The sequence below is a fragment of the Nipponia nippon genome, unplaced genomic scaffold (assembly GCF_047370975.1).
Source record: "Nipponia nippon isolate SJK-2023a ecotype South Korea unplaced genomic scaffold, ASM4737097v1 scaffold_11, whole genome shotgun sequence".
Lineage (NCBI taxonomy): Eukaryota > Metazoa > Chordata > Aves > Pelecaniformes > Threskiornithidae > Nipponia > Nipponia nippon.
The window spans coordinates 22,767,155-22,786,272 of NW_028262302.1; the positions used below are offsets into that span (position 1 = coordinate 22,767,155).

At 36.9% G+C, this 19,118-nt stretch overlaps 1 protein-coding gene across 1 annotated transcript in view; it reads right to left on the minus strand.

The window, feature by feature from the left end:
• Positions 1 to 19,118, minus strand: part of NUDT14 (nudix hydrolase 14) — a 63,448-nt gene that overhangs the window by 27,505 nt on the left and 16,825 nt on the right. The window contains exon 2 of the mRNA XM_087747023.1: positions 6,678 to 6,721. Within this exon, the coding sequence (XP_087603149.1) occupies positions 6,678 to 6,721 (44 nt within the window). The remainder of the gene's footprint in view (positions 1 to 6,677; positions 6,722 to 19,118) is intronic.

Consider the following 19,118-nt stretch of genomic DNA (forward strand, 5'->3'; position numbering starts at 1 on the left):
TATCACATATTTAAAAAGGTGATATGTGAATCTGAAAATCTGGCTTTTGATTTTGTGTTTTTCTCTGATAACTTTACAGCATCAAATACATTTATTTTTGTCTCGTTGCTATGATTTTATTTAGATTGGATCCTAAGGTAACAACATAAGAAGACATCTTAAAGAACAGTAAATACGCCTGCAGAATTCCTGGCACATAAGCAGAGGATCTGTCAAGTCTTCGCTTCAAAAAACCCCAAAAATGAAAAACAAAAAACCACAAGCATTAAGTGCATTTTATTTGCAAATATCATACACAAACAAATAGTGTAATTACTTGGGCTGAAGGAAACTAATAGGTTACTATGATTTTTTCCTTCCAATAGCAGGAAAAATATCATTATTCTGATAGCACCCTTGATAGACAGTTATCAAGTCTAGACCTTAGCATTTTCAATGACAGTGATTACAAAACATGCCTTCCTAGATTGTCTTATTGCCTATTGGTAAAAATGGTTTCTTAGTGTTTAATTTAAAAAATACTTTCCACATGAGACACTATTTCTTGTTCTGTCATTGATTACTGATGAAATTAAAACAATTCTGGCCTGCTTTATAACATTCCTTTACATTTTTGTGATAAGTAGTAGTTTTTCTCTTCAGTTGTGTTGTCCTTTGCACGAACATGCCCAGCCATCATTACCTTCTCTCAGCTATTATTTCCCTAAACTTTTCATCATTTTTGTTGTTTGTTGAACTGCATCCAGTTTATTTTAAACAGTGCATTATCTGCTGCACTATCTTTGAAGATAATCATGAAAATTCCACACCATTGACACCCCGGAGGAGACATTACAAAGACAGACAAGGTTTACAGCACAACAGCACATCATTGCACATAAAAGGCATGTGCCACCCAAGAAAGATTTTTTTTTTTTAACCTATAAAGATGTTAAAAAGCTGTATTTTACCCATTTTAAAGCTACTGTGATAATTCTTGCACAAAGGAAGCATCTGAGTTGAATTTCATGGTGTCTTATAATACACTAGGACATAAACCAGAAAAATACATACAGGATGAAGTTTCCATAAAGCCCAAATGATCTGGCATATGAAATAGGAGAAGGAATTTAATCCACTCCTATAATGTGGTCAGGGCACATGACTTCCACCCTCTCTCCGTAGCTGCCTGCTACAGCCATGGAGCCAGAATAGTAACCCCGGCTCCTCCAGGCCACTTGCATGGCTCGAGCGACCCATCGCCTGGCCGGCTCTGGTGGCCAGGGCCGGGGATGTGGCAGGCTCCTGGCGCAGCTGTTCGGTGGCAGCATTCCTCGCTCCCCCTGCGCGGCCGCGCTCCCCGACTTCACTGGCGCGCAGATGCCAGCACTCAGCCAGGTAACTTCAGAGCACAGAGTGACCGGTTGAGTATATTCATCTTCCCATTCTGAGTTATGTTCATTTTTAACGTGCCTGGAGAACTTCTTTCTGTTTATCCCCAGCGCTGGTACGTGCAGGAGACAATACGCCAAGGTGTAGATTGCCTTGGTTTCCTGCACCCTGCAAACTCCCTTCTGATGGAAAACTATACTTTTCAGTTTTCTTTGTAATAGATAAAGTATAAAGCCTCTTTTCTGAGCAAACAGTTAAATTAAATTAGGAATTAATTTGTTTTAAATGTGAAATAAATTAATCTCTTTACTTAAAAGAAGCCAATCTTGTAAGGCAGGAATATTATTTCCTCCTCCTTTTAGAGAGATAAGAAATGACTTGAAGTTTTTTCTATTAAGAATTTTTAAGTCAGGAACTATTACTGAGCCACTGTGACATGTTTTTGTAGTTAAAAACACAGCATAACAAGGGTACAATGCACATGCAGAGTTGTAAGGTTTTTGGTCCTAATGCCTTTTCCTTGTCACATGACATTTTCAGGGTTAAGAGGAAGTCACATAACAATCTTGCATGCAATTCAGTCTCAAATTTTTTTTCTTTCAAATGTAGTGTACTTTACAGTAAATTTTTCATACTTTTAAATAGAGAAGTAGCCATAATTTTGCCTTATATCCATTCACAATGCAATTTGAAAGCTGTCCTCCTATTTATCAACTAGCAAAAGGTACAGTTATGTTCCTGTTCTCGAACGTTATTACTCAAAGCACAAAAGCAAGCACATGACTGTACACTGACCTTCATCTGCTCCCAAATTATGTCTTTTAAAAGCCTTGAATCTGTTTAAGGGGAGTTGCTGAAACCTGAAACGAACTTGGTCTATTGCTTTACAAAGTAGATGAATGTAAAACTTAAGTATTACATTTCAGGCTCTTACTGTACTAAATATAGCAAAATTAGGATGAGAGAGAATATAACTGGAACGTGAGTCTCGTTTTAGAGGATAATTTTTTGTTACAGGCATCAATGATTACTTCGTAATATTTGGTACACTTCTATTTCCTGACAGAAAATCACCATAAGTTTGCAGAAGGAAAATGTCCTCCTGATCAGGTTTGTTATTTTTAAAAGCAGTGACCTTAAAAGAAAATTAACAGCTCCTCCCCCAGCAAATCACACCACCACAAATTACTAACTACTTCTGATAGACCCAAGTCTAAGAAGCATCTTGAAATACACCTTGCATTTAAATTTTCGCCTCTTACACTCCACTTGATTTTCGTGAGGATATGTTTAATAATGAGCAAACACATCAGCTGAGTACTCAGAGGAAAAGTAAACTTAATTAGAAGTGCAAACAGTGCATAAAATAACTGCAGAAAGCATCTTTTGCTGTGTGTCACTGCCTAACACAACAAGCCAGAACTACGTAACACTTATGAGCATCACCTCAATAAACTTGTTAAATAATTACAATTGAAAAGAGGTAATCAAGGATTTTTATTTTTCTTCATTCATTTTTAGTAATCATCTTCAGTGTTGTTTCTAATGAAGTAATAAAACCTTGCAATGAGCTCTCATAATGTTCATCTGCACATTTCAAAGAAAGATTAACTTAAATGTAACTCCACAGGACAAGAATGATAGTAAACGCATTATTTTCCAATAGAAAAATGGCTTATAAATTGACAGATTTCTTGACAAGTTTACAAATTTTTGACAGTTGTCAGATGGGAACTGTAACATTCATGAAGCATTTAATCTACTTATAAAATCATAGAAACCTTCAGGCTGCAAGAGACTTTTGGAGATCATCTGATCCAACCTGCTCAAAATAGGACTAACTTCTAAGTTAGGTCTGATTTCCCATCCAGTCAAGGTTTGAATTTCTCCAAGGATGGAGGTTCCTCAACCTGTCTGAGCAAAGTGTTCCAGGACTTAACTACTCTCTGTGGCTATGTCTTTGTGTCCTGGGTCTTCCTTCTGTTACAAATTAAACATAAATATGGTAGGAAATGCTGCTGCTTTTGTCTATACTGACACTCAATTGACTTTTGACAACACAGGTTTTGAAGGTTTGCCTTGGTAACAGTTTATTGTGTGGCCAGTAAGAATTCTGCAAAAAGTATTTTTTTTTTTCTTTAACTGGCATAGAGGGATTGAGAGCAAACAATTATATGTTCAGCAGAAATTACAAACTGAATAAAGCAGATGTGACTCCAGGACTGATACCCTCGTTCTGAACAGCCTTGATTTTAAGAAACCTCAGGAGCCACGCACTGTAGACTCAAGCCCAGATCTGCAATATCTATGATGAAAAAAAAGGAAATACCTAATAAAAATCTGCTATTTCAGCTTGTGCTAGTGTCACCCCAGCTTGCGTATGGTTAAATGATCTTGTCCTACTGCAATATATTGTGAGATTTTAAAAGGAGGTGACTCACACTTAAGGCAAATGAAATGACTACTGCAGTCCTCATGTTTTTGTCTTTGTATAATTTAATCAGCTGTTCATCTGAACAGTTGGAAAGGATAAATTTATATAAAAATAACTTCATCTCTCTTGCTAAATATTTTCCTGTATTAAGTCTATATTCTGAATATCTGTTGAATATTGGCTTATCTTCACCTCATGTGAAACTAGAAAGAATACTGGGGTCCCCAAGGAACCCAGCACACAAGCTCTCAGGTCACTGTCATACAGCAAGGAAGCCAGTCTTACGCAAAGATTTATTTAGGCTGATGAAAGAGGATGACAGATAACATGAGTTAGGCTCAATGTCTGTTTTTATATAATTAACACAGTATTTTTTTTTTGTGTATTCAGTATCATTAGATGCATTATACATACCAATTATATGTAAATATACAATATATACATATGTGTACTTTACAGACCTGGCATTCCAATGTGTATGTTCAATTTAGGTGAACAGCCTTTTTTAAAAAACCTGGAGCATTTAACATTTTTACAGCATTTTCAGAAGTAAAATAAATTTTGAGTACTTTTGAAAAAGGGGTCTTAATTATAGAAAAGGGATTGTAATTATGGAAAACACCTACAATCTTCCTGAAGAAGACATATGCACTAGGAAATACTGACCAACAGAGCCTGTGTCCCAGAAACCCCTCCTCTTCTTCAAGATTTTATTCTTTGAGTAATCAACCTCTAAGTATAAAGTCCTCTATACTCTTCAGCAACTAGACAACGTGACTTTTCCATATAACTAGCATTGCAGCTGTCCTATTAAAATACAGTAAAATATAGGGCTTCAATGCATTACAAGGAATTTTGAACCTGACTGATCTATCTGATAATAATTGCCTTCATATTCACAAATAGAATTTATGTAAAACCATGGATTTCCTATACAGAAAGTTCACATTATTACCTTTGGTGTCAGAAGTTGCATTGAATTTACTTGTGAAAGAGTGTTAGACATTCTACAGTTCAACAGTAGTCACTAATAAGTTAGGATGGCAGCTGTTGTACATCTGAAGCTAACAAATGTTATGTGACCAGAGATGACTGGCATGACATGTGGCCATAGCCTTTTTATACAGTTATGTTCTCAACAATTCTAAAAATGTCCACAAAAGTCCTTCAGAAATACTGTTCTCAAGAAGCTCAGGGAAAACTGATCCTTTAATATTTATCCCCCTCAGTTAGTTGCATATATTCACACATTATCACAGAGCGATAATCTAAAGTTTAAAAAAAATAATAATAAAAATTATTCATCTGGAAGTCATGTTCTCAGCACTGTGACTTGAGGCTGGATTCACTTGCTTGAAAGTACAGGGCATATATTAAATTTCCAGCAATCAATTATCATTTCAGCCTTTGTATCTGCCATCATAAATCCAGGCACATGCCCATATGGATAGATAAAGTGCAAAGACAGAACTGTCTTCCAGGCAAATTCCAAAAGCAAGTGTGAAGTTCAGTATCGAAATATCACTCCCTTTTCTTCCTCATTCTCAAGCAGTACAGGCATTTTTAATCTACCTAATATTTTCCCAGTCTCTCTGGAACATTTACCTTCATAATGTATATATTGAGAAAAAGTCTTGCTATCACTTTATGTCCATCCCAGGTACCTACTCAAAAAAGACTCTCCATAAGGATTTAGAAGGTTCCAACAGAGAAGAATTTTGAAAAGAATGCAATTGATTGTACCTACTTATTTTATGCACAAGAAGAATACATCTCTCAACATGGTTCTGGTTATAAGTCACAATTTCTTTTGGCATTAGTGTTTTGCTACACTTTTTACATTTAATAGATTTAGAAAAGCTTTTCCTAGAGAAACATTGTCACCTTTGCTTTTTATCTTCTAGTATCTGAATTTTCAGTGACTAGATTAAATATTTATACTTTTAAAAAAGGCATATGAATATTTTAGTATTTAATAACTCCGAGACGAGGTCTGTTTCATATATACCCTGTTTGTTATAATTTTGCGTGAACTGATCTTTGAAATCAGGAGTTAACTGCTTTTCTTCCCTGATAGGAAAAATACAATTGGAAACACAGAACTAAGTTGCTGGCCATCCATTTCTTCCCATGTGCTTAGGAGAGGGTTTTGGTGTACAGAATGGAGGGCCTGAAAGGTTTCAGGCATTTGTAAAGTTACCTGAAGTAGGCTTTGCCTAAAACATCCTTATATAGCAGTGATGGAGAGGATTAAAAGAGGAAAGTTGGCATAATACTAGGATTTACTCAAACATAAACCAGAATCTCTACCTTATTCCAAGTAATTGCCAGTGAAAAAAATCAAACAGTATGACCATAACTTTTAACTGCTTTTTAACAGTCTTTATATTAGGACAATTCCTGGGATTGTGTATTCACAGGTGAGGGACTATGGTCACATACTTGGGACTAGACCATTTAACGGCACAAATAACGACAGGGTTAAGTATGTCAGGGGCAGAGTCCTTTCTTCAGGTGATATATTCACACTAAAAAAAGAAAATTTCATACAATCCAAACTTTCAGTTCCATCTTCTATGTTATCATTAAAATGCACAAGACATCATGTGCCAAAACTCTAATATTTGAAAAGTCAAGCACAGACTAAACTTACTGAAAACGTAATAAACTATGAGGAGATTTTAAAATTTCTGCTAATTTTGTCTAAAATAGTAGAGAACTATCTGCAAGTATTACACAAGAAGCGAGATTTGAAGAGGAAGTTGGAGGAGAAAGAAGTGACTCCACATTAACAAGATTTGACCAATGGTAAAGAATACAGTATGAAAAACAACATAAAGAGAAAAGGAAATAACGTGATTCCAACTGTTACCTGTCATGCGTCCTCATAAAATCCCAGAACTTCTTAGTGCCATTCTGGGGGGGAAAAAACATCCCATCAGTAAAATTAATTCCAAGTGAAAACCGACTATAATGAAATTTAACAAAATTTTAACAGGCATTTCTTTGAAAACTTGGTATAGCTGGTTTTATTCATGAGACCATTATTCTGGATGTTCACAGTAAGTATTACAGATGCTGAGAATAGTCTTAGGACAGTTCAAAATCTTAGATCCGCAATATTATGCTGACAGCTAACTTAAGACTGTGGTAGTCTTCAGGCCCAATGTTAGCCACAGCATCAACTTCGGATGCCCAATCTAATCATTCAGGTGCTACGAAGCTATAAGCAGCTAAGTTATAACCAGCAAAATAACCCATAGATCTAAGTTCTTCCATGTGCAGAAATGGTCTTGTCTTAGGAGGACAGCTCAGCACCTACCTCCTAACTAAGCTCATTTGGGATCCAGGAACAAGACATCCTTCCCTCTAACCCCTTCCAAGGCCCAACAGCCGTTACTCTGCACTGCTTGTGGTGGTGGTGAGGACACTGTCAAACAGTAGGCTTGAAGTCTCAGCGCTCACCTAAGAACTGGGAGACTTAAAATGGGTTCTTTTCTCAAGTTGGCCCAATTTCTGTCCTCTGCTATCTTTAAAGAATGACACCCACTACAGCACAGCTGAAACCAATCCCTGAAAACAAGCATTCTTCCACAGTTATAATGAACACACACACTTGCTTATATTTATATTCTATCTTCTATAATCACCTATATCAATTCATACACACCAGTTAAGAGAGCCATGTATATAATTCTTTACCCTGCTTATTAGAAGTGTGACGGTATTTTTCAGCTGAAATAAAACTCATGAGATTTCACCCCTAGGTCAGTTTTAAGTCTATATAAGGAACCAGTATGCAACCAGAGGAAATTCTTTTGGTTGATACCTTTCTCTTATTAGCAAGGCAAAAAACAGACCTGCTGAAAACCTACATACCTAAAATATGCTTAATGTGAAAAGCAGCACAAGCTCTCCATTATAAAGTATGGTTAAATGGATGATCAAACCCTGAGCAACTGGTTAATGATTTAAAGCAGGTAAATGTGAGCAATGAAAGAAGAATCAAGTTCAGTTGGTGGGTAAAGGTGCCAACCAATATAGACAGGCCCTTCAGCTCTATTACAGATGTCATGGCTACCAAGTACACAACAGCTGGTGGGGATTAGATAACAAGCATTCTGGTTCAGAGATTAAGCTCCTGAGCTTTATGAGTTTACCAAGCTTTTTGGAAGAGTGACTGCTTGCTTGCTAGCTGGGTTTTCCTTCATTCCCACAACTCTAATTATAAACAGTTGTTCACCTCAAGAGAAACTCTAGTCCACTCTTCCATTGGTGCCTGCGCATACCTTCTGTTAGCATTGACAGGAATCAAACGCGTGCATTAGAAGAGAAGCCCTGTTATTGTTTAAACGCAATATAATGTTGAAAGAGAAATAAAGACAGCAAAATCTGTGTGAACTGAAATATTAAAGCCATTGTTTATCAAGCTGAGTGTATATCCAACCCATTCCACCTGGTGAGAGATAGAGGAACAACTTTGAAAGAACTGTAACACAATACATAGTTGCAATACTTCAACTTAATAGCATAGGCTATGTTGTGTGGTAAGATAATTTGAAGTATTAAATGTGTAAGGTCTGCTTAATCCTTTTGTAGGTTTACTTTTCCCTGTAAGACATGTATTTGTGGGATTTTCTCTTGTTTACCGATTACAGTGCAATTTTCTATTTGACATGAGTGAGCTGGGAAACTGCGGACCAAGGATAATGTCTTCTGCATGTACCTTCATATTGATACTCCAGTTTCAACCTTCTCCTGCCCCAAATGGTAAGATGTGCTGCCATCATCCATTCTCCCTTTGTAGTGCCCACTTGGGAAAAATGCAGGTGTCCAGCTGATGGAGAAGACAAAAAAGCCTGAATCAAGGCTCTCCTTGCATTAATTTAGGCTATTAGTCCTGTGATACCACTTCCTAACGTATGATCCCAGCAACAATCTTCCTGGCTCTTTCCTCCTGCCATCGTTTTGCAAATTATAGAACCTGATTGCTTTGGAGCACTTAGGAAAGGGTTTCAAATAGCTAGGAAAATTACACCCTAGAGAATGATCCTCATCCAGATGGGATCCATCAGATTTGAATGACCTCTTCTCAAGGATGAGCCCCATAGGCATTAACAGAATCTACCTCACAGACACACACATAATTTTTAACAGAAAGTAAAAGAAGGAACTTAGTACCTAAAAAGAAACTAACCAGAAAATAAAATCTATATTTTCTCTTTTCTAAGTGGCTGGACAGCACATAAAGCACTTTCTCTAGAACATGATTTGATTAGTTTAAGACCCAAATTCAAAACCAGCCACAGGCTAAATTAATTTGAGTCTGTCCATTCAAGATGTTGGTTATCATCATACACTCTGACTGGACAATGTTTGTTAAGCTATTTTCTGCCTATATTTGAATAAAAAATTATTTCATATGATCAACCTGCACCTGTCCAAATAAATAAATCAATAAACAAATGAAACATTCCAACATCTCATTGTTTACAGTGGCAGAAACTCAAATGAGCCCCATTCATGCCCTATTGTCCAAGTCAAATGTAATTTGAACCCAACCGTATGGAGTTGAGTTTCTATTGTACCCAATGCGCAGTTCTTTCCTAACAGACTAGTATGAAGGTTGCTAATTATTAATAGCATGTAAACAGTTACCAATGGTTCTTATGCTGCTTTACATACTTTACAGAACATTAATTCTAACTAGTTTCTGACCAAGTATATCAAGCTGTATATAATATCTCTATCTTATCTTTAAGACAAAAATATTAATTGCTGAAACTGATCAAGATTCATGTGTTTAAAAGCCAAGTAGCCATGATTACTTTTTAAACTGTTCCATTCCATATATCCTGATCTTTGACAATGCTCTCCTATCACCACAGTTACAGATAGCTGGGAAGAATTAAAGGTATCAATGGTCAACATCACTCCCAAAAAAAGACAAGTATCTTTCTGAAATACAAAAGCTCTCTCAAACCCTTAATGCTCTCCATTTTAATAAACATATATACTTGCATTATTTTAAAAGAGTCCATTCTCGAATGTCTAATAAGGAACAATCAAAGTACCTCTCAATGAAGTGAGAGAAGGAAGTATAACTGATCGCTGGGAGATCTAAACACTGACGACAGGAAGGAGAAAGGAGTATATTACTACATTTGAGAAAGATTTAGAAAATTATTCTTCAAATAGGAAATGTGTCCTGTGATGTTTTATAAAGACAAATATGTCAAAAGTATTTTCTATTAGTTTTTAGCTGTTCAGAATAGCAGTTCTGATACTGCAAAAACCTTGTATAACACACATTTGATTTGGTAAATCTTTAATCAGAAAGTAATCACACTCTAGTTCTGTGCTCAGTGATCAGGTTCTGTGATGTTGCAACGCTGAACTAATGCATATAGCATGTGTAAATTAATAAAGCTGTATTCCAAGAGAGGCAGCATGTGAGACAACTTCGTTTCATATTACACAGAAGACAGATTACTTACATAAGCACAAATTGCTCAAGAAAGCCGTATCAGGTCAGATGAGATGTGCATCTTGCCTGTCTCTACCAGTGAAAGGAAAATTGAAGAACAGAGGAAGCACACAGCAATGCCTCCCCAGAATACTCTTCCAAGCCTTTGACAAAAGGCAGCTGAAGGGTGTCAAAAGACCATCCCTCAAAAAGGCATCCAAATTAAACACAGTCCCCACCCCGAAAAAGCAAGCACAAATAGCCATTTCTATACTATTTGAATGTGCAATAGTGTGTCACAAGTCCTGCTCATCTTGTCTATATCTTGTCTCATCTATCTGACTTGATAATGGCATTGACAACTTAAGTCAGAATTACAACAGTGTGCTACCAGCTTGACAGTCTGCACAAGGAGAACTCTATCCCTTTTCATTCAATCGATCCCAGGACAACCATGCACTGCAGAGAGCTCTCTGCTAGACAAGTGTTGACAGTGGATGCAAGTTCAGCAGATGTGACTTCTCCCAGCGGAAAGCTGTTTATGATGCCACCCATACTTGATCTCTACATTCTCTGTCCTCCTTCCATCCTTGAAATCATTCTCCTAAGACTCTTCCTGCACCTGCTTATTGCCATAATTACAGGCAGGAGCCTGTTCACACCGTCTGTTACAGATAAGTTGGACTCCTCTACAGCCTATAATCAAAGTACCATTCTTTTTTCCACCTACACTCTCTCTGTCTCTGGCTAAAATGCCTTAAGAATCACTGCACCAGGGATATCTCTGTCTTCTCCTTTACTCCACTACCTTAGGCAATATAATGTCTGAACAACATGGTCAAATTGCTGTCAGGATACCTAGGCAAAGGATAACTTTCACTTAGTAGAGAAACTCACCAAAGACTTAGCCCAGGCTAGCCGATAAAGAAAATAAAAAGGACGTGCTATGCTAACGGTGTAGGAAGGAACATTCACTGGCACTGATCTTATGGTGATACGGGGTGTGCTCCACATGTGACAGGCCCTGACCATGCTCTGAAACAAGTCACCCGGGAGTCTCCCTCTGCTCTTCATTTGGGGCAGCACCTTCCCCCCTCGTTTCCCTGAGGGCAGCACCCATACACCATCTGTCACCTGAGAAGGTCTTGAACCAGCTGATACATCAGGTACATGTGTCTCCACACATACCAATACTCAGCTCAGTGTTACACTGATACCATCCTCGGCCTTCAAAAAACCCCCAACCCAAACAAATCAAACCCCTGGTCTCTGTTGTTGTGTACAGCCCTGCTGGGACTCACAACAACTTCTCTGTAGATGCAGCTTCTTCAAATGGAGGGAATAAGTACTTAAACACCATTTTAGAGAGACAGATGGACAGATGTAGGCCTTTCCTCAAGAACCATCTCCAAGGACCTTCCCAAAGAATGGGATCTGTTTATAAATAATAGAAATGAATTAGAGCTGTGGTGCCGCAGTTATACATAAGAAGACCTGCACCTTTCCGATGCTACCGAGTTTCGAGATGAGGAAGAGAAAGGGATAGTGGTGGAGCAGGCCATGATGTGCACCTAAAGGTAACCTGGGTACAGTGCCAAACTAAGGGCTGACATGGCAGAAGTCTGTAAAACCGTGAATGACACGGAGCTGCTGAATGTGAAACAACTATTCACTATTTCTCGTAATATAGAAGCACTATGTCCTAGCTGGCTACCTGAGGAGAAAGGCTAAGGATTATCGGGGCACTGAACTGTCTCCTTTCAAGGAACCCGGGATAAGTCCAGCAGCTGCACAGAGAAGTTTGCCTTGCTTGTTTTATGTATAAAACAATTAACTGATAGCTTGTGAAACACCTACTGTATTACATGTGTGTTTTAAACATGTGGAATTAAAGGTTTATACTTCTTAGATTTTATTAAAAAGTTTTATTCTGAAGAGTAAACGGGAAACATGTCAGTGTAACAGGTGCAAGAACACTCACAAAACCTCTTTAAATGCTTCCTTTATGTGTAATTGTTTCACAACATCACACAAGGGTGTCGAAAATAAATCCTCAACATGCAGGTTTACAGTAACAGATTTCCTGTAGTTACTCTGTGGGGAGTTCAGACCATTCAATAAATCAAAATTTATGTTGGATTTGCACTGATTTAAATGACTTCTTGTAATGAGCTCTGGATAGACAACACATGACTGAAGCAGAAACAATCTTCACCCAAAATCTACTTAAAGCTTCTCCTAGCTTATTTGCCTTATTGAAGTATTGAATAATTTAAAAAGCAACTGAATTAAAGGCACTGCCCTATGTCATCCCCCATATTTATCCACAGAAAACTTCTGCTTGGACATACAAGGCCAAAGTTGCCACGAACTGTAAAGTCACACCAAAACCACCTCAGTAATGGTTCACACCTTGTATTACAGATTTCTAAGGAGACTGGTAACAGGCCAGGCAGGCAGATCACTTAAAATGTTGGAGACCTATGTCCAAAATAAGCAAACTAACTTCACATATGCCACTAAAAGAGAAAAAAAAACCTGTCCGTGACAATGATTAACTTCTTACTGTTTACATTCCAGGAGAGACAACACGACGTTTGGCGACCCATTGTGATAGGCACTAAACAGATGTAGTGGGAACAGTTCCTGTTCAATGATCTTACAATTCAGTTAGAGCCCAGACAAAAGTTGGTGTAAACAAACAGAGGCAGTTAAGGAAAAACGACAAATACATTATGGTATAGATAAGCTACCTGCACAAGTTATGAGGGTTAAAATGACAAACAACAGTCATGATGCTCTAGCCTCTACCAGTTGGACTGGGTTTAAAGCAGTCATCCAAGAAGTAAATGTTCCATGCTTGTGAAAAAATCCAACTCGAGAAGTTGAAGAAATTATAACATAAAAATAACTCTGCACTGCTCCATTTACTCTGTTTTCATGCTCCTAAGACACAAAAGCAGTTAATGTCCTTAATGCAAAGGCATTATGATCATTCTTCATCCAATAAAATAATAACACTATAGGTAAAGAAAAACAGATAAGAGAATTAATTAGCAAATAACGGTCTTAAACCAGAGTCAGCAAAGCCAAGCAGGTGTGCGGTCCCTGTTTAATGATTTACATGTAACAAAGCAGTAAAACTCCCTAGAGGAATAATCAGATTTTGCTTTTTCCTGTTCTCAAAAAGTGTTTATAGGTATGAGGGTATTTTTTTTCTCTAAAAACATGTGTAAAACTTGTTTTTCTGTTGCACTCATTTTCACATTCAACCAATCTTCTATAAATTTATCTACACAGTTTAATATCAATCTGCACAGCAATGCCTCTATCTGGAAATTCACTACACATTCTCTTGTTGAGTTGTCTACTTGTTGCCCAGAACTGCATGACAAGAGAACACCAAACTTGTCAGTTTATCAGATGGGTTTTCATCAGGTTAATCCAGATGAGCAGCATGCCTGGGGAATCAAAGAACTGACTCATGAAAACAGACAAAAATCTGCACCAACGCAGCCAGCTTCCGCAGCCTCCTGCCACCTTTATTTCCTTAAGTGGTCTTAGCTTAATATTTTTCAGTCATATTCACCTTTTTATGACCAATAAAAGCTGCCAAGAAGTAAATTTGCAATAAAAGCAACTCAGTAATTCATCTTACTTTTTTGGTTTATAAAATATATGTTCCTACAATGGGAAAATATGCCCTGAAGATGTGCATTAGCTGCTGCTTCTTCTTGAGTTACAGTTCTTGGGCTAAAGAGAGTAGACTTCCCCTATAGTAAACCCAGCAAGACAGGAGATACTGGATGCTAAAAGTTAAGCCCTCATCCCTCTGTAAATGAACCTTTCCCTTCCTTTCTCCACCTGCTACAGAAGAAGTGCACCTACCAGTTGACATTTCCTTGTTACATTTCTTTTTTCAGCTTAATGGAATCTGATGTCACATCTGTAGCAGTTTTCAGTGGAAACACATGAGGATTTATAATCGAATATAAACCATTTCTTGCCAGCTGAATTATTAATGCTATAAGTCTTTTTTATATATAATCAATACATAATGTTTCCAGTGTCCACAGTGATGTGCCCACAGAAGCTGTACTTCCAGGCCAAACTCAAGACTGAATACTTTTTGCTTTTCACTTTCCTATCATACAATTAGTGACCAAATTACCTTGCACTGTCTGAATATTCTTCATAGTATTTTCAACACTATGCCACACACAAAAATTATGTAAATAAATAAAAAAAATAAACCACCAGCTTTGACCCCCCAAAATCCATAGTTTGGGATTTTTTTATAGAAATAAAGCATTAGTAGTCAACATGATACTGTGAAACCTGTATGAAGAACAGAAATCAGAGAAAGACAGCTAAAGCAAGTTTGGACTTGTGAAGTTTTCCAAATAAGACTAAAATAAAATACCTGTTCCATAATCTTTAAAAGTTTCATTGCTTCCTGTTGAATATTTTTATTGGATTAATAAGTTAGTGGGGTGTTTTTTGTTTATAGAAGGTAGAGAGCAGCTATGCTCTATCTGAAAATCTTCTTCATCCACAAAAAAACAGTGCAAAGGAAGAGTCAAAAATTCAAGGACAATTAATATTCAACTTTCTCATCTAAAAGAAAGACCCTGTCCTGAACAGACTACTTTGCATACAAAATCTGTTTGAAATAATGACTTATCACAGTTTTTTTGTCTACTTTAAAGGTTTGATTTGTGATAAGCGGGGAGAAAGCTGTCTTTATATAATTACAGATGTCATAGAAAGTATTACATATCTTTCAAAATGAAAGGAAGCACTTTCAGCTGGCATAAACCCATGCAACTCAATTAAAAAAATAATAAAATCAATGAAATCATGCTAATTTGCATTAGTTGAGTGCCTCGCTCTCTTTTTTTCCTGTTGAATGTATACATCAGTATTAGGGAACTGTCTTATGCTTGGCTATCATATTACACAACTACTAATTTAAATGCAAAGTGTTGCTATTAAACTCACTCAGTCCTAGGGTGCAGCCCTGTAACAGTGTCAGTCAATCGAAATCCAGGCTGCCCCCTTTTCTACCCCAGCTGCATATCTCTGCTCTGTCCCTACCCCATCTTTGGCATTTGTGTAACCATGCAGCAAGCTGGTTCTGGGAACTGATCTGATTAAAAAAAAGTGCTCCACTATAAAATCTGATGAAAAAATTGATTTTTAGTACTTAACATGAATGTAATGCCATTCTATACATACCACATTTTCACCAATGACTATTAAACAGAGCAGCCTTGGTCTATTCAAAATTACTGCAAGAGGACAGAGATCTATCTGGTAAGGAGTGTTCTAGAGAAAGACACATGCACACAAAAAAGCCTAAATTACAATTTCAGTCCACACCCACTAATCCACTCCATCAGACTGCACAGGCTGGAGTAAATGAAGCCTCATCTTCAAAAGCAATTTGCAGAATTACTTGCTGATGTTGAAGAACTACTTCAAAAGAGTTTTAAGTGTTACGGAATTTTACTGTTTTTTAAACAAGCCACTGTTTAAGCTCAAGTGGAAGGGGGGGGAGTGTTTGTTTTTTAAACAAAGCTTGTAAGATTTCATTACTGAACTATCCAGAACGTTTATTTTAAAAGCATCATGATTACAAATAATGGCATTTTGCAGTTTTTAACTTACCCTATACAAATGTTTTAGTTAGAAATGACTCTTTTTACTGCCTTTGTGGAATCTGCATACAAAAAATACACAAACTGATGACTTTTCAACAACATTGAAATGAACGTTCTATCTAAAGCACAAACACTACTGCTGCTAACTGGCCTTAATTGACAATATTATCAATTTCGTAAGTAAGACTAAGGTAGCAAAGTTCATGGGGACAAATCATCCTATACGCTAAAGAACAATGTGCCAGTTCCAGCTGACACAGCAGCCCTGGGCAGGGCAGGGCAAAGCTGCTGTGGTCTCCACTACACTCATTTTATGTATATATTTTATGTATAAGGATCTTGAACAAGAGGTGCTCAGCTCTATATGACAGCAAACTCTTTGAGGCATGGACTTGACTTATCCGAAATTAGCTGGAAGACATAAAGGTACTTCTTGAAGAAATCATAATGTATACCAGTGGAGACCACACCAGGGATACCTCAAGAGACATAAAGCCTAAGGTCATAGACTGTAATTTTTACGACCCATATCAATTTTCTCTTCAAAGTGAGGGTTATTCTGGTAGGAGTTTGTAATGAAACTGCAAACAGATGGTTATGGCAATAGAGTTTACTGTTCAAAGGTGCAATTTTTTCACACTTTAGGAGGTAAAATAAACAATGGAGAACACATTAATGTATTCAACTGTTAATGCAACACTAGGCCAAGCCACTTTGTTCATTTTATGTACATCAACTGCCAGAACAATTACAACTAAGATACTTGATGTGTAAGTAAACTTTCTCGTATAATCCTCTGGAAGTTTACTTTTCAGGTCACAGTTTGTTTTTTGTGTGTACTTTTCAACAATGGAGTTGCTGCAGTTTAGCTTGGCATTCAGCTATCAGTACGATCACTTACCTTTGAATGAAATTTATAAAACATGAGAATTAAGCATATATAAGTACACTAAATTAAGTCAAATCTCCTTTCTCTCCTTGTTTTTCTGTTTTTAATATACAGTGCTATTAAGAACAGTTGCATATACATATCAAACATGCTTTATTCCACAGCAAATACATAGTAGCATACTGAAATCTATACTACAAAGAATAAGGATATGGTGCTTGCGTTAAGAAACACGATATGTACAAAGGTCAAATTTATGACTTTTCTCACATCATTTTACTGCCAGGTCAGCATATAATTTAAGGTTATAAACTGAGATACAGATGGGGCTTTCCCAGTACTCAGTTAACTCCAATTCTATTGAAAGGAACCAATTGCTAATAGGTAGAGTTTTCAGACTCTAGTGTTATTGTATATAAATGACAAAATTTAAAGCAAGTATTCAACTGCTCTGTGTTTTACTTAAATTCCTGTCATATTATTAAAAATTGCTGCATGTATTTTCCCATTTGCACTAAACTGTTTTCCCTTAGAAGTCTGTGATGCACTTTATTGTTTTGCAGGAATAACAGGAACATACACTTTCCATGTTTACAAAATTATTAACACTACTTTTTCCACAAAGTTATAGCAAAACATGAAATCTGAAACTTTGACTGGAGATAGTTAAGGAATATATTCCTAATCCTGAAAGATGATTTAACAGAGATAATATAATTTGCAAACTGTGCATTCAGTCAACGTGACAGCAAAATACTTTTCTGTATATAAGTACTGTACTTTCAAACAGATGTATTACGCATCTCACACAGCCACTTATATCCATACTTGCTGAAAACCTGCACAGCAAAGACCCTTTTTGTAATCTTTTCCCTATAATTTTCTGTTATTGTTAAAGAAAAAATCTCACACAATTTGCGATAACAATTTAATTGCAAAACTACTATTAAAGGGACAGAAACTCAGGAAATTTAAACCACTAAGATTTCTTTTGCCATACTTTCTGCTTAATCTGACCTAAACCAGGACTTCCATCAAAATAGTATCATCCTCCCTTTCCCTGCTTTCTGCACGGTCTCCTGCATGCAAACAGCACAAACACTTCTGCAACCACACACTGAGCCACACTAAAGATGTCACCTGGTTAAACCAACTCAGCACAGAAAAGCTTCTCCATTGCTAGCCATGTTGCCACTGCATGAAGGTATGTGCCACACAAAAGAGGGGACAACTGTACCTGTAATTTCATGTCTCACATGCTACAATTCTGATCTGCCAAATAATTAAGGACATACTAGGCTTGATGACGTTCAATAGGATTAATACATGTATCCTTGAAGAGGATCAGAAGCTAGAAGCAATTGAGACAATTGTCCTGGGTAAATCGTGATCAGAAACTGTAACGTTTTGTCTTCTGAATTCTGTATCAGGACAAGCAAAAGTGATACTAACATTAAAAGCACATCCCTGTGGCAAAAGAGCATGGAATTTTATTTTTTTTTTTAGTTTATTGTACACATGACACATCCAGTGAGCATTAAGGGAAATGAAAAATAAATTCCCTGAACAACCTAAGAGGCTGAGAAACAGATTCAGGAGGCACATCTGCTGGCTCCAGCTCAGAGAATAAAAGCCAGGGAAATACCTCAACCAGACAGCTGCTGAGAACTCCTCGTTCTTCTGTGTTTCATTTCTTTTTCTGGAGTTTTCCTTATTTGTATAAATTGCTACATATTCATTGAGTTAGAAACAAACAAAAAAACATGGCCTTTGTAGTTCAGTAATAAACGAATCTGGGGAACAAGAAACATGATTTCATATCCCTGCTCCAATTTATAATAATTCATGAACAACTCCAAAAGATGAGATTTAAGAAAGCACTTTGGAGCATTCAATAACCTTCACTTTTAAGGCACTTGCTGGAAAGATGAAGAGCTGAATTTAGACTTTACTCTGCACCACTGTCATTTCAGGCAAACGTCAGAATGCCCAAATAACGTCTAAACACCGTTATTGAATAATGTCATATTCTATGGTGGGATTTAAACTCCAATATTTGTCCTAAGATTACAAAACTATTTCTGCTTTGCTACCTGATGAAGCCCTAGTAAAATTCAGTGAGACTGATTCCTGCAAATTCCTTTGGAAAATGGCACTTAGACTCATAAGTCACTAAAGACAACATTTTCTAAACTGCTAAATTTTACTGAGACACCACTAACTATAAGAAAAATAAACCTTGTTTTAAAATTTTTTTAAAGAGACCAAAAGAATGAAAAACATCTCCAGGAAACC